The following is a 16,101-nucleotide window of genomic DNA, read 5'->3' as shown; positions in this document are numbered from 1 at the left end:
TATTGTATTGAATTTGACTGGTGAATGCTTTTCTTCTCACTGCCTTGTCCCCGAAAGCTTCATCGGAGTGGGTAATCCCATTAAAAGAAACATAATTTTCCTCAGTGAAATCGAACATATTTTTATAATGTAATTCCTATTATACCATCAACAGTGAAATATATATTATTATTTCTATCCGACACGCTGACACAACTTGCACGGTGTGAACGTCGGTTCAGGCTCAAATCGATGTAGCCCTATGCGGCGTGGCTACCTAGCAACGCTAACGTTAGCGGACGGCGCTCTCCTTCGCGCGGCGTTGAGATGTCCTCCTAACGAAGACTGGTAGGTGCGGCACAATCCGTTTAATGCACATCAGTGAGAGCGAGGCGGTGCCGAGCGGGAGCTAGAAAACATCAATATTAGCCCCCCCCCCCCCCCCACCCTCATTGATCCGAGCCTGGGGTGCTCTGGGGCCCCAGGTCTCTTAAGAGGATCCCACATTAGTCCCTGGTCTCTGCATGGACCCCGGAATCCCTCAATACCCCCGTTCTCACCACATCAGTGCTCCCAAGTCGTGCAACGGCGCTTCAGTTTCCCATGGATGCAGATCGCAATAAAAGATTAATGTTTCATTGAATTCGATTTAATTGATTAAATCAAATTCTCTCTCAAATTGCATACAGAAGCGTTGAATGGTGTACTTAAATTTGCTCCATTAATTCACATTGATTCTGATAAATAAATGTGTATATATACTTTTTAGACCCTTTTATACATTTTGGACTGCTACTTACCTCATTCATTTTCTGCATAGAAGTATGACTCTGAGCTGTTCAAGATGGCCATGCCCTGCCTCAGTGCCATCTCAGGGGCCCTCCCCCCCGACTACGTGGATGCCTCCATTAACACCAACGTGGAGAAGCCCGCCTCCGTCGACGCCCACGGCAACTTTGACCCCAAGCCGATCAATACATCCAAGTAGGTCCCAATTTACAACATGCGTGTGTGTGTGCGTGTTTGCGTGCACATACATCTGTGTGTGTCTCTGTGTTTGTGAGTGCAAGTGTGTATGTGCTGCGTGTGTGTGCGTATGTGCGTGTGTGTATATCATCCACCTTTGGTATGACGAGAGCAACACAGTAACTCCTCTTTAAGTGCCATAGACTTTATTAGTTTGACTGTCTTGTGGTTCTGGAGCCTCACTTGGATTTCAAGCATGCTAGGATGGATTAATGTAGCCTTGGGGTTTAAATGTCACGCGTTTACCTTTCTTAGCATATCGCTAACCGACAAGCTGGAGTACTTTGCCAACAAGTATGCTGAGCATTCCCATGATAAATGGTCAGCCGAAAAGGTTAGTCTCTACCATTGTGCCATCAGTTGTTCGGTCTTTTCCTTTGGTTGTAAAATCCCATAGCATGATACGCCCTCTGGTGGTTCAAATGTTAAACTGCAACCCCCTTCCCCTCGGTCCCCTCCAGGTGTTGCTGGGGTGGAAGTATGGAGAGTGTGTGGATGAGAAGGCCAAGACTCACCCCCAGCTCAGGATGTACAAGGGCCTGACAGAGAAGGTGCAGTGAGCAGAAATGTCCTCCCTAGAAGAGTGGAATAGGATCAGGAATGACGTAAAAGCTGGATTGTTCAGGATTCTGCACGATCAATATTTAGAAAAACTTAATATAAGAAATATGGACATAGAAATTTATACAAATGTATTGATTTCTATAAGCAATGATAGAAACAGTTTAACATGGATCAATAAGAAGGAAAATGAACACAATCATCCTCGGTGTTTGTCGACCACTTTGACATAAGAAGTCAGTTTATGTCCCAAATTGAAATTGTTTTAAATATAATGCTTGATGGATAATACGGTCCTCGTCTGCTGACCCCAGGAGAAGGACATCTACCGCTGGCCCATCAGAGACACCCTCAGGAGCATGCTGGCCATGGGCTGGGTGGTGGACCGCTCCAAGGATGGAGAGAGCATGTCTCAACAGAGCGAGAAGATGCGCAAAATCTCCCAGGCATCCCAGGTTGGGTCGATAGCAACGCCCGAAATTGACTGCATATTCCTCAACGGTGTATTCGTCAGCCTCACAGTATAATTGCCTAAGTCATAGTTTACGATTAATCTCGTATTTAAAAAATGACTGAGACAAATAGAAGACTTAGGCGGATAGAGCTTATGGAATGTAAGAAACAGTCTGATTGGCTTAGGATAGAGCCACTGAGGCACAGTGAATCAGCTGCGTTAGGAGAGGAGAGTTAGGTTAGATATAACAATGTGGCCAAAATATGACTTAGGAAATTATGCTATGAGGCTAGCGAGAAGACAAAGAAAGAACTGACAGGAATACTATGAAATAATCCACTTACTGGACACACATTTTTATGTTTGGAACATTTACAGGCAAACGGTTTTAACCCAACTCCAATAGACACAAGCAACGTGGTGCTGTCCAGAGACTTGCAGGTGATTATCTCTATACATTGAGCTGATGAGTGTTATCTATACATCTGTCTCTTAAGGCTATGTTCATTATGGTTATCCCATGCATGCATAATCATGGTAATGATGGTGTGACACTGTGTATGTGTTTCCCAAGGGCATGGTGGATGTGCTGGCGGAGAATTATCATAACATCTGGGCGAAGAAGAAAAAGAGTGACCTTGGAAGCAAAGGTGAATCCCCAGTGTGGTTGATCCCACCTGGGACACACACACATACACACGTGAACACACACACACAAGCACATATGCAGGCACACACAGTCAGACATATGCACACACACACACACATGTGCAATCACACACTAACACACACACATGCACACACAAACACGCACAAACATACAACCACACACACAAACACGCACACTTGCACACACATACAGAACTGATAGTGTAAGGGGATTACGTTTTTTTGTGAATTTGAGTATGGCGTGTGTGTGTGTGTGTGCACATGTGTGTGTGTTTCAGAGATCAGAGTAGCAAAGGATTCCACTAAAGCCGCTGCTGTCAGATAGAGACATTCAGGAAATAGCTGTATTCAGTCAGCCATGGCCGATGCTCAGTCACTGAGCATGACCGCCTGCTCTGTGTGTGTGTGTGTGTGTGTGTGTGTGTGTGTGTGTGTGTGTGTGTGTGTGTGTGTGTGTGTGTGTGTGTGTGTGTGTGTGTGTGTGTGTGTGTGTGTGTGTGTTCAGGTGGGGGAACACACCCTCTGCTGGTACCCTACGACACGCTGACGGCGAAGGAGAAGGCGCGGGATCGAGAGAAGGCCCAGGATCTGTTCCGCTTCCTGCAGATCAATGGCTACGTCACCACAAGGTTAATTGTTTCTCCGTTTGACTTGCTGCAGCTCCTCATACCCGCTTGCCTGCTGTGAAAGTAGAATTCCTGCTCCATGTTATTGATTTGGCTCAAAACCCAGTACTCCAATTTCCCTTCTCAATTAAAATCCCCTTTACCACTTTTTTTTTATTTAGGATAGTATAGTTATTTTTCAGTCGATTTTTTGCATTATTATATCAACATTATAACATTTCATGCATTAACATCAAAATGTCTATTCTTGTTTGTGCGTTTGCTTGTGTGTGTGTGTGTTTGCTTGTGTGTGTGTGCGCGCGCATGTGTGTGTGCGCGTGGCAGAGGCATGAAGGACATGGAGCAGGACTCGTCGTCGATGGAGAAGAGGTTTGCATACAAGTTCCTCAAGAAGCTGCTGAAGTACGTGGACTCGGCCCACGAGTTCATCGCCCACCTGGGTAGGAAGCCCCCCCTTGGCGCCCCAAGTGGTTTTCTCTCCAGGGACCCCAGAAAACACTGTGATAGGGGGATAGTGATAATAAGGGAAGGGAACCACAGGTTATCTACCAATACAGTACGATACGCGAGACATGGTCCACGGAACCCATAATATCGCGATACAGCGATAATCTTTGTTAAACAATCCTATAACGATTCATCATGATAGGTGATAAAGTGATGTATCTTTGTCTTTATTCATGGCTAAATTCGTTTTTCAGTTACACGTCTTAAAAAATATGTAAAAGATTGAAAGTTTATGGGTATAAAATATATATATTCTGTGCCAGCGTATCGATTCTCATATCGCAAAATAAAGAGCGATGATATATTGCCGTATCGATATTTTGTCCAGCCCCTTGTGATAATAGTGGGATGATGGGAATGGTGACGGTGATGATAGGGATAATGATGGTGATGGTGGTCATGGTGATTGTGGTGATGATAATGCTGGTGATGACGATGGTGTTGATGATGATTGACATGAAGATGATGTCATGAACAATAATGATGACGATGACATGTTCATTTGGATGAAGATGATTTTCCAAGTTGTTACTAATTAATATAAATATTATAAACCACGTTCTAACTCTAGAGTCCATGGCCATCAGTGGAAAAACCGACAGGTCCCCTCATGAGCAGGAGATCAAGTTCTTTGCCAAAGTGAGTCTGAACCCTACCAACAAACACAAGGAAACACGGTGTCACTCAATCGGACGTCCCGCCTTCATCACCTCTTCGTCCTCTCGCAGGTCCTCCTCCCTCTCATCGACCAGTACTTCAAGAACCACTCGCTCTACTTCCTCTCCTCGCCCAATAAGAACCTGAGCAGCAGTGGCTACGCCTCCAACAAGGAGAAGGAAATGGTCACCAGGTACCCCGGTCGCCCACTCCCCTCTGCCAAACTCTGACAACACACACTTTGACAAACCTCTCTGTCGCTGTGCCTCCTGTATTCAGTGTTTTCTCCCTCTTCTTTGCCTCCTTCGTCTTCCGTCCCCTCTGTTCCTCTACTCTTTCAGCCTGTTCTGTAAGTTAGCAGCTCTTGTGAGACATAGGATTTCCCTCTTTGGTAAGACCGCTAATTCCTCTTTGGGCAGTGTCTGTGTGTGTGTGTGTGTGTGTGTGTGTGTGTGTGTGTGTGTGTGTGTGTGTGTGTGTGTGTGTGTGTGTGTGTGCGTGTAAGGTGTGATCATGTGGGACTTAAACCCTTTTAAACAATGGCTTTGGTTTTATGTTGTATGTATTTAGATGTAGAGAAGGTATTTGTGAGATTTATCTGTCCTTAATCTGTCTCCTTGATCCTTCCTCAGAATCTAATCTATTTGTGTTTTTTCTGTGTGACTGTGCGCGTGTGTGTGTATTTGCACGTGTCTGTATACTATAGGTAGTGACTCCACCACCATGGTCAGCTGTCTCCATATCTTGGCACATACCTTGGACACCAGGTGAGAACCATATTGCCTGACGAGGTTGAAGGTCATCCCCAGCGGGTCTTGTCTGTTCACCTCCTGGCGTTCGCTTTACTTACTATGATGTATGCTTTGGTTAATCCCATTTTTGATTTGCTTTGATTAAAAGCTACCGGGCAAAATGACCTAATGTTAACGTCATAAACAAAAGCTCTGATAGAACTACGATCATAAAGTGAGGCGGCTAGCGTGTTAAGAAAAGAGGCCCTTGTGGCCGTTTGACTGAGACAAGGTCGACTTTGGTTTTGGGCAACAGTAACAAAGGGGCTTTATTTAAAACAGTGAGGGCAAGGGAGAGGGTGAAGTCCAACGTAAATTCTTCTCGGTCCAGGGTAGGTTTCCTGGGAGACCTTCAGGGTAGGCTGGAGTCTGGGTGGACGACAAAAGAAACAGGGGTGAGAGACAGTAGTCAGCACACACAATAAGTCTCTCTCTCCTAGTGTCTCCGCTCTCGTAGGGGGTTCCTCTTAAGTGCCACTGGCCGCTTACCCCTCACCATATTAGGGGAAGTTGCCACAATCCTTCCTCACGCGGAGAGGTTCTCTCTCCCTTTATAGCTGGCCCACTCTCTTCTTGCCTCATGGCCGGCAGGTGTTCCCCATTGGTAGCTATGCAGCAGGTGTGCTGGATACTACAGATTCTCCAGGACTTCTCTAAGTGCTTGCCTTTCGGGGAAAGGCCGTTGTGCATGGTACCGTTCCCCTTTCTTCCTTGTGGAGGGTCTTTGGCCTCTAGGCACTCCACACCCTGTTCTGGGTTAGTGGTACGCGTGGGAGATGCTGACATGAACACAGATCCCCTATGGTCTCCAAACAAGGCCAGAGCCTGCTTAGTACGTGTGTGCATTCTGGCTGCAGGCGTCTGTTGTTCTCTGTGAGCGGACGCCGTGCTCTGTGTGTTAACGTAACGCACGAGTTGTGACGTGGTTAAATCATGCAAGTGTACCAAAGCGTGCGGGCCAGCGTCGCCGTGCCAACAGCTGCATCCGCGGGAGCTGCCTCTGACGTCCTCGTTCCCGTGGCGCTGCGTAAGGGGCTAAGTTAAGCGGCAGAAGGGCTCATTATGGGATGTTACGCAATGTGAAATGCCATGCCAAAAATGAAAACCGCCACAGGTAAAAAAACAAGATACACAAACCAAACACACTGTCTCCGATTCGTTGCAGTGCTGCGTTTTATTCAGCTGTTTATGGGGTGTATTATGCCCACGCTTTTAAACTCATTCTCTTTGGAACAGCCATAGGAGGAATCGGTCAGTGTCGTGCAAGTTCACACTTCACAAAAGATAGCTTAATGTTCAATTCACACAGATTAAAATTAACTAGTTCATGTTCATAGTTCACAATTTTTAATTTTGAACTAGGTTGACAGTCCCAGAAGATGAACTGTTCACGTTCATTTCTGCTTTTTTCATGCTATTAAATTTATTTTCATTAGATCCTCCTCCTGCCCATCCACTCACAGCCCCCCAATCATTGCCACTGCCCGCTGCCCAAACTAAATTAATTACTTTAGAATCAAGATTACTTTTAAAAGCCAAGAAAAAACGATGTGAGTATATGTTTTACCACTTAAACAATGGTTCATATTATGCAGAAAGTGAAGAACAAAGCTAACTGCAGCCGCCAGTGCGTGAGCGAGCACCCGTTCAATAGCTGCAAGTGGGAACGTTCAGTTCACCGTTCACTAATATGTGAGCACCATCAATGCATGCCGCTCTTTTGGCGTGTTCATGCACAACACTGGAATCCGTGCATGTCAACTGACAGGACCATGGGAGGGGAGAGGTCTAATCGCTGTACACCGGTCCACTGGTAGACCCCCATCCACACACCCATCCCCCCTCGTCCCGGTGGCTCATCTCCACTCACCTCCCCCTGCAGGACGGTGATGAAGTCTGGCTCGGAACCGGTGAAGGCGGGCCTCCGGACGTTCTTCGAGAACGCGGCCGAGGACCTGGAGAAGACGTTCGAGAACCTCAAGCTGGGGAAGTTCACGCACTCGCGCTCGCAGATGAAGGGCGTGTCGCAGAACATCAACTACACCACGGTGGCGCTGCTGCCCATCCTCACGGCCCTCTTCCAGCACATCACCCAGCACCACTTCGGCGTGGACCTGCTCCGTGAGTTCAGAGGCGTGGAGATGTTTACTTTGACATGTAGGGCATTCAGCAGACGCTTTTGGCCAAAGCGACTTCCAGGCAGTACATTTGTCAGAAGAAAGAGAAACAACAATATATCACGGTCGGTACAGTAAGGATGTTCATATAACCAAGTGCAAAGCACTAACAATTGTTAGGTAACCCATTCCCCGTATAAAACAAATGCAGCACAATAAATTGTAAGATACAATACACACAACAAGTGTGTACAATAACTGCGTACATTAAGTGGCAGGACATACAACATGCAATAAGTGTGTAAGATGGGTAGGAGGGGATGGGTGGGGTGGCTATACAGAGTCTAGGTGAATTGTTGAGTCTTTTGCGGGACCTGAAGGGAGGTGTTTCTGTGGTGTTTGGGGGCTTGATGCGTGTTGTTTGATTGTGCCACAGTGGATGACCTGCAGGTGTCCTGCTATCGGATCCTGAACAGCCTCTACGCCCTGGGCACGGGGAAGAACATCTACGTGGAAAGGTACCACACATTGTGTTTATGAGTTTGTATTTGTTTATTTAACATTCATAAGCAATAAAATCGAAACCATAAAATTATACAAATTGTCAGCAATTAGCGCTATCATTATCATAAGAATATTTATACACAGGCTAACTTCTCCGAATTAGATTAGTAATATTATGACAATATAAGCAGGTTTTCCTCAAACAATATAATCCTTTTTTACAAATGAATGTTCCTGATATGATGGCTGCAAAGAAGCCCTGTTAATTCTTCTGTTCCTCACCTCCATCCCCCCCTACCCCCATCCCTCCCCCCTCCCACCAGGCAGCTGCCGGCCCTGGGGGAGTGCCTGGCCACCCTGGCGGGGGCGCTGCCCGTGGCCTTCCTGGAGCCCCAGCTGAACGCCTACAACCCCTGCTCCGTGTTCAACACCAAGTCGGTCCGGGAGCGAGCCAGTAAGTCGGGCAGCCAGCGTCATGGGCCAGAGGGAGGGCCGGAGAGGGGCCAGAGGGAGGGCCGGAGAGGGGCCAGTGAGGGGCCAAAGGGAGGGCCGGAGAGGGGCCAGAGGGAGGGCCGGAGAGGGGCCAGAGAGGGGCCGGAGAGGAGCCAGTGAGGGGCCAAAGGGAGGGCCGGAGTGGGGCCAGAGGGAGGGCCGGAGAGGGGCCAGAGGGGGGGCCAGAGGGAGGGCCGGAGAGGGGCCAGTGAGGGGCCAGAGGGAGGGCCGGAGAGGGGCCAGAGGGAGGGCCGGAGAGGGGCCAGAGGGGGGGCCAGAGGGAGGGCCGGAGAGGGGCCAGTGAGGGGCCAGAGGGAGGGCCGGAGAGGGGCCAGAGGGGGGGCCAGAGGGAGGGCCGGAGAGGGGCCAGTGAGGGGCCAGAGGGAGGGCCGGAGGGAGGGCCGGAGGGAGGGCCGGAGGGAGGGCCGGAGAGGGGACAGAGGGAGGGCCGGAGAGGGGCCAGAGGGAGGGCCGGAGAGGGGCCAGAGGGAGGGCCGGAGAGGGCCAGAGGGAGGGCCGGAGAGGGGCCAGAGGGAGGGCCGGAGAGGGGCCAGAGGGAGGGCCGGAGAGGGGCCAGAGGGAGGGCCGGAGAGGGGCCAGTGAGGAAGAGCACCCCAGCGTTAGGGGGAATGAGGGGGTGGAGGAGTCCTGACACGTGGGTCACTTGTTTTGTTGTGATTATGAGATCAAGCCGTTTTTTTGTTTTTAAATATATATGCTATATATATATATTTATAAATATATATATATCAACATTGAATTGAAATAAAATATAAACCTAGATTCTTTAGGGGGATTAATATATATGATATAGAAATATAAAAACATTACAGATAGATCCACCATAATAAATGTACTTTAGATGTCCCTTGTATCTCTTTAATGCTGACGTTGTGCTGATATTGGGAATTCTAGGATGCAAAATCAATGACGTTGACACTATGATATACTATGCTACTAAAATGAATCCCATGTTGACCTTTAAGTTTCCTGTGCATTTGTGTGTGTGTGTGTGCGTGTGTGCGTGCGTGTGTGTGTGTGTGTGTGCGTGTGTGTGTGTGTGCGTGTGTGTCCAGACCACGGCATGCCCGACTCGGTGGAGGACATGTGTCCCGAGATGCCCCGCCTGGCGGGCCTGATGAAGGACATCAACGACATGGCCGAGTCGGGCGCCCGCTACACGGAGATGCCCCACGTCATCGAGGTGGTGCTGCCCATGCTCTGCAACTACCTGTCGTACTGGTGGGAGCGGGGGCCCGAGAACCAGCCGGCCAGCGGGGGCTGCCTCTGCTGCACCACCGTCACCTCGGAGCACCTCAGCCTGCTGCTGGGGAACATCCTGAAGATCCTCAACAGCAACCTGGGCATCGACGAGGCGTCCTGGATGAAGAGGATCGCCGGTACGGTGTGGGGACGGAGGGGGGGGGGACGGAGGGGGGGTGTTCGGGCTGGAACCGGAGAGGCGTGTGAGAGGGTCGTGTGGAGATTTCTCCCAGTTTTCTCCCAGATTGGAAATAAAAAAAGGATACAAATTCAAAATAAGAGGATCAACAAAATATTAAAATATCTTTGTTATGCACAAAATCGTATATCGTTATATGCATGCGAATGTAAATGATATTGAAAGTGGGCGTCATTTTTATTGATGATCGCAGGATCCCGTGTATTCTGTTATTGTCATTGTACCTTAATGACGTACCGTCCTTATTGTCATGCTGGCTGAAGTGACAAAACAACTAAAAGCCAAACTAGTGTTGCGTACATACGCCGCAGAATATACGACTCGCGTCCATCCAAAGGCTTCACCAGAATTCCCCTGAACCCCCTTTACCACTTCACCACTCTAACCACGTTCCCATCCTTCCTCAGTCTACGTGCAGCCCATCATCAGCAAGGCGCGGGCCGACCTGCTGAAGAGCCACTTCCTGCCCACGCTGGACAAGCTGAAGAAGAAGACGGTGAAGGTGGTGGGCGAGGAAGAGCTGCTGAAGGCCGACAGCAAGGGGGACACCCAGGAGGCCGAGCTGCTCATCCTGGACGAGTTCGCCGTGCTCTGCCGGGACCTGTACGCCTTCTACCCCATGCTCATCCGCTACGTGGACAACAACAGGTGGGCCTGGGGCATGATGGGTAGTTTTTCGGGTTCACTGGCCTTAATTGGTATTGGGTTATTGTTGTTCATTTCGAATAATTCCCTTTTTTTAACGTTAAGAGATGCAAACATGAGAAAATGGATGGTTGAGGTGTGGAGTGGTTTACAGCGATTGATGGTTTGCACTTCACGCTGTTCACTTAAAGCCACATCAACAATTTACTTTCAATATGTAACAAGGATTCTCTTTCATGACATTGACATTGTGTGTGTGTGTGCGTGTGCGTTTGCGTGTGTGTGTGTGTGTGGTTATGAATGCCGATTTTTGACGTTTCTCGTGTAGATCTCGGTGGCTCAAAGAGCCGGACCGGGACTCCAACGAGCTCTTCAGAATGGTGGCAGAGATATTCATCCTGTGGTGCAAATCCCACGTGAGTAGTGACTCACAAACACCACATTAAGTAGTCCCAGCAGGCCTGCTTCCAGTGCAGCTGGCTCTGACTAACGCAGACGGCTGCCTTGCACTTTTCGAATCTCCTTCTTTGTGCAGAACTTCAAACGGGAGGAGCAGAACTTTGTGGTGCAGAACGAGATCAACAACCTGTCCTTCCTGACCGGGGATAACAAGACCAAGATGTCTAAGGTAGACCTCAGCTTGTGTTCCCACAGATTCAGAGTCCAGCTGGTGTGAACTTCTTTAAAACTTTATTGGATTAAGAACCCGAGTGGATCACTCTCTCCGGCAGTAGAGTAAAGCCCTGCTAGTTCTGCGTGAAGTGGAAGCCATGACACCTCAGGATTTTTGCGTGTGTGTGCGTGTGTGTGATTCTAGAAATGAGTAGTTCCTCTGAGCCAACCACTCCACTTTGTCTCTGTAGGCCCTCAGTGCTTGTTACTCTATGAGCAAACAGGAAAGCAATGTTCTGTTATGGATTTTCAGCATCCACCTAAACTTTTGTAGATGCGTCACTGGACAATGCTTGAGTCTGGGATGCAGGGTTTTCTGCTGTTGAAAAATGTTATTTTTTACTTGTGTCTGACTTTTATCAAATTGGAGGGCTCCCTCTGTAGATAAGTTCACGCTAAATACTAAAACCTAAATTCATGAATCACATTGACAAAGGACATGCAGAGGCATGAAACACATCACAGCTTTAAAGAGGACACGAACAACCAGACTTTCTGTGACATCTCACCTCTAAGTACCTGTTGACTGTTCTACGTGTGTCTGACATCGGCCTCCGTTGTGTCCAAAATGCTTCCAGTCTGGAGGGCAGGACCAGGAGCGGAAGCACAAGAAGCGGCGCGGGGAGTTCTACTCCATCCAGACCTCGCTGATCGTGGCGGCGCTGAAGAAGATGCTGCCCATCGGCCTGAACATGTGCACCCCGGGGGACCAGGAGCTCATCTCACTGGCCAAGAACCGCTACCTCCTGGTGAGCCCCGGGGCACAGGGGCGCCGGCCCGGGGAACCAGCAGAAAGAACGGCCGAAGGCGGACTAAAGAAACAAACAGCATATTGATTTTCTTAGTTGGTTGTCCATTGTGTTTATTGTTACTGTTATGTTGCACTTGATTACTATTTGGGATGTATTTCCTTGATGACATTTATTGTTTGATGAGGGTTTACGCTAAATGTCAAGTCAATATCGAAAAATAATCCATGCATTAGTATTGGACAAAACAATTATATTTAGCGATATATTTGACTGAAAGTTGTACCTCTAAAAACACATATATCGGAACTAGAGATATGTTTCAGAAATATCAAGGTGACACTTGATCTTATTTCAAGATGATAATCAAGCCCTTAACTTTAGTTGTGCAATGCAATTAAGCCTGCAAATCAGACAATATTTAGGACTGTAGTAATACTTCTGTACAGCCTGCTGATTCTTTAATCCCCCTTTTCACTCAAAAGAAAGACTCAGACGATGAGGTCAAAGACCACATCCGGCAGAATCTACACCTTCAGGAAAAGGTAGGCATGATGATCACCGAACATCGATTGGCATCTTTGGTGTCTACCTTCATGCCCCCCCCCACCCCACACACCTTAACTTCCCCCCCCCCCCCCCCCCAGTCGGAGGACCCGGCGGTGCGCTGGCAGCTGAACCTCTACAAGAACGTGGTGGTGAAGAGTGAGGGCCACGCTGATCCAGGCCGGACTGTTAACCGCATCCAGAGCATCTCCGCCGCCGTCTTCAACCTAGAGCAGGTCAGTCGTCGTCCCCCCCCCCGGACCGGACCCTCCCCCGTAGAGACGCAAGGGGGTCCAATCCCAAATTGATGTTTTCCTTTCCGTTTTTTTTCTGGCGTAATGTAACCAAAAGAGATACTTTCACACATAATTCATTAAGTTTGCTACATACATTGACATTTACCTTTAGGGCATTTATAAGACGCTTTTATCCAAAGCGCCTTGCAATAAGTACATTTGTCAGAAGAAAGAGAAACAATATATCGCTGTTGGTACAGTAAGGATGCTCAAAGAAAGAACCAAGTGCCTAGCACTAACAATCGCTAGGTTAACCCATTCCCTGTACACAACAAAGATAGGATAAGATGCTACACAATGCTAAGTACTATTTTGAAATGCCAGGACGTACAACCTACAATGGGTGCTTAAGATTTGTTGTGTGTGTGTTGTGTGTTGTGTTGATTTATTTATTTATTTATTTATCTGTTTCCACAATGTCTTGTTTTTTTTTTTAAAAATTGTATGATGACTATATGCTCTGTAAGGTGACCTTGGGTGTTTTGAAAGGCGCCTCTAAATTAAATGTATTATTATTATTATTATTAAGTTCATGGGATGATTTTGGAATATTGTACTGAAAATAAGTCCACAATGGGCATTGCTACTAACAGATGACCACCCCCCCCCACTCACAAGTGTCCTCCTGATGTGGCCTCAGGTGGAGCAGCCGCTGAGGTCTAAGAAGTGTGTTTGGCAGAAGCTGCTGTCCAAGCAGAGGAAGCGGGCGGTGGTGGCCTGCTTCCGTATGGCTCCTCTCTACAACCTCCCCAGGTACCGTTGGACCACCTGCTGCTGTTATGTGTTCCGCATGATCCCCCTGCCGTTAAGGCTGATCAGCCCTGGTACTGGGGGCTCTACTAGATCCTTGTGTCATTTTTGAAGTCTTGATTTAAGTGTCGTCTTGAGGCTGACGTTCAGGGTCTTGGTTGAAAAACAAACTGTTTTGGTAAAAAAAAAGATTGAATAGGCTTTGCTGATAGCGTCTCACAGTAATAAATCGGTTCTATTATCCAATCTAAATGGAGATCCAGAGGAAATAAGACGGCAGCGATGGGAACTGTTGATACAGTTTAAAACTTGAATCCACGAATCAATACTATCTTTTCTCCTTCATTTCTTTCAAATAAATCCTTGACAGTGCCTCTGGTCACCTGGACAGCCATGTTTAGCAGCCACGACAGCTGAGCAAGGCACTGCTTCACCTTCTATATCCACCCCTCGAATTATTTAATCTTCTCTCCTCCACTCCACCGCCGTTTCATTCCTCTTCCCTCCTGGGTTCTGACCCTGAATTAATATCCAGACCTCCGCGCCACCCCACCAATCTACAGGACAAATGCTGGGCCGCCAGCTGTTCTGGAAGAACCAGGGAAAGGGACACAACCAATTTCACGGCCCGTTGCTCTGTAACTCAATCAATGCGGGGCCAGGCGGAGAAGCTACAGTAGTGGAGGGTGTGTGTGTGTGTGTATGTGTTTGTGTGCGTGCGTGCATGCGCTGGGTGTGTTTGTGTGCGTGTGTGAGTGTGTGCTTGCATGCATGCTTGTGTGTGTGTGTGTGTGTGTGCGCATGCGTGTGTGTGTGTGTGTGTGTGGAGGGGGGGTGGGATATAGCAATTATGTGTCTCAGCCTGGGGTGGGGTGCGGGGGGGGGGGGGGGGGGGGGGATCAGACAAGCGCCTCCTGTCCGACAGCGTGACTCATCTTCCTCCCCCTGTTGTTTTCACTCTGGTGGATGTATCAGCCCAGGCAGTAATTAAGGCTCTAGCTGCACACAATGCACAGGATAGAGATAGGTGAGCACAAGACGTCTGCCTGCCGTGAGCGTGTGTGTGAGCTGTGCTGTAATTAAATCATTCCCTGGGAAAATGGGTGAAATGTTGTTTTGGCTTTCACTCAGTTAGGTCTGTTTTTTTCATTTTTCCCCACTTACTAAAACAGGCTTTGTGTTTTCTCCCTCTGTGTTTTTATTATCTACTATACTTTTATTTTATTTCATCCTTATCCTTCACCCCCCCCTGAATTTCCCACTGAATTACACCTACCCCGCCCGCCCACTGTTTAGGCATACCACAGTAATAATTACCTCCTGAATGCCTTCCGACTTATGTGGCTGGAGGAGATGCATGAGAACACAGACTGTGACAGTCTGCTCTCCATGCTCACGGTAACGTAGCCCTAAGAAGCTCTGTGCTCTGACCTTCATCAAGCACCTCGTTCTGACCTTTGATTCCCTGACTAAACTGCACCCCCCCCCCCCCCCCCCCCCCCCCCCCCCCCCCCCCCCTGCTCCCCTGTCCTTTCTCCATCCGTGTTTGGCAAGATGAATGTCAACCCCCGTGTCAAACTTTCTTTCCCCAACCGGTCTGCCTGTGATCTTATGTCTGTCCAAAGAAAAAGACGCAGTCTGAACAGAAGCGATTGTATTACATACTAGTTTGATCAGGTGTTTTTTCCTCTTTTTTTTTCAAGAGATGAATCAGATATGGATAATGATGGTGGGTTTGGAGGGGGTCAGTAGTGGAGGGACCGCTCATGTCAACAGAGGGCGTGTCCCTCAGCGCTGACTCAACAGGGCCTCACCCACTCACAGTGTTTCTCTCCCCCTGAAGGTGGCCAGCTGGACGTGTTACTAACCTGGCATTAACCCCCTGTCCTCCCCCTGCTGAGCTCCTACCTAACCCCGGTCTAATGTCGCCCCCCTTCCCAGGCACCGCTCTATTAACCTCTTCCTCCAGGCCTATCAGAGAATATGGATAGAGACAGAGGAGTACTCCTTTGAGGAGAGGCTAGTGCAGGACCTGGCAGTAAGTACCACCCACCACAACCCTAACCCTCACCCTAAACCACGCAGTCACCTGGGCCCCTGCTATGCATTGTGGGCTTCCTAGGCCCCGCCTCGGTGTCACGTGGTCAATCGTCAGTGTGTCGTGCGTCTTAAAGTTTTCCCCTGCCTGTTCACTCTGAGGCGAGGAGCATGACATCACCGCTGATGACATCGCCGCTGTTGACGTCAGTGCTGACGTCATCGCCGGTGATGACATCTTTGTGACGTCGGTGCCGTCCCCCTGTAGACAGAGTGCCCTCTGAGTCGTGAGGCGGCGCGTCTCTGAGGCAGCGGTAGGAGAGGGCCCTACCGGGCCCCTCCTCCCGCTCCCTGATTAACCTCACCGAGAGATACGGTGTCTTCCCTTAATGCTCCGTGCTCTTTGCATTCTCCTCGTCTTCGCTGTCGTTTTGAGGAATTTGTTGTGCCGGAAGGCGAGGAAATGAACGCCCCCGCGGCTGCTTTCTGTACAACTTAACAGGAATTCCTCTTAAAAGAGCGTCGATCATCGCAGACCCCGCGGGGGGGAGGGGGAGGTGG

The 16,101-nt window shown here is 48.7% G+C and overlaps 1 protein-coding gene across 3 annotated transcripts in view; it reads left to right on the top strand.

Moving 5' to 3' along the window:
* LOC132457847 (ryanodine receptor 3-like) overlaps positions 1–16,101 on the top strand; it is an 81,740-nt gene that overhangs the window by 43,706 nt on the left and 21,933 nt on the right. For 2 of the 3 annotated variants that reach the window (XR_009525779.1, XM_060052207.1), the window contains exons 33-56: positions 800–963; positions 1,261–1,339; positions 1,467–1,556; positions 1,881–2,021; positions 2,399–2,461; positions 2,595–2,670; positions 3,195–3,318; positions 3,640–3,755; positions 4,394–4,461; positions 4,551–4,672; positions 4,821–4,870; positions 5,186–5,246; positions 7,153–7,391; positions 7,824–7,905; positions 8,215–8,345; positions 9,460–9,783; positions 10,253–10,493; positions 10,819–10,906; positions 11,026–11,118; positions 11,741–11,911; positions 12,397–12,456; positions 12,559–12,693; positions 13,394–13,506; positions 15,445–15,541. Coding sequence is in view for 2 of the 3 variants with exons in the window: in XM_060052207.1 (XP_059908190.1) it covers positions 800–963; positions 1,261–1,339; positions 1,467–1,556; positions 1,881–2,021; positions 2,399–2,461; positions 2,595–2,670; positions 3,195–3,318; positions 3,640–3,755; positions 4,394–4,461; positions 4,551–4,672; positions 4,821–4,870; positions 5,186–5,246; positions 7,153–7,391; positions 7,824–7,905; positions 8,215–8,345; positions 9,460–9,783; positions 10,253–10,493; positions 10,819–10,906; positions 11,026–11,118; positions 11,741–11,911; positions 12,397–12,456; positions 12,559–12,693; positions 13,394–13,506; positions 15,445–15,541 (2,928 nt within the window). In the remaining variant the exon portion in view is untranslated. The remainder of the gene's footprint in view (positions 1–799; positions 964–1,260; positions 1,340–1,466; positions 1,557–1,880; positions 2,022–2,398; positions 2,462–2,594; positions 2,671–3,194; positions 3,319–3,639; positions 3,756–4,393; positions 4,462–4,550; positions 4,673–4,820; positions 4,871–5,185; positions 5,247–7,152; positions 7,392–7,823; positions 7,906–8,214; positions 8,346–9,459; positions 9,784–10,252; positions 10,494–10,818; positions 10,907–11,025; positions 11,119–11,740; positions 11,912–12,396; positions 12,457–12,558; positions 12,694–13,393; positions 13,507–15,444; positions 15,542–16,101) is intronic. The other variant, XM_060052205.1, reaches the window with a different exon arrangement.

The sequence above is a fragment of the Gadus macrocephalus genome, chromosome 5 (assembly GCF_031168955.1).
Source record: "Gadus macrocephalus chromosome 5, ASM3116895v1".
Classification (NCBI taxonomy): Eukaryota; Metazoa; Chordata; class Actinopteri; order Gadiformes; family Gadidae; genus Gadus; species Gadus macrocephalus.
This window is presented reverse-complemented; position numbering and strand designations above follow the sequence as displayed.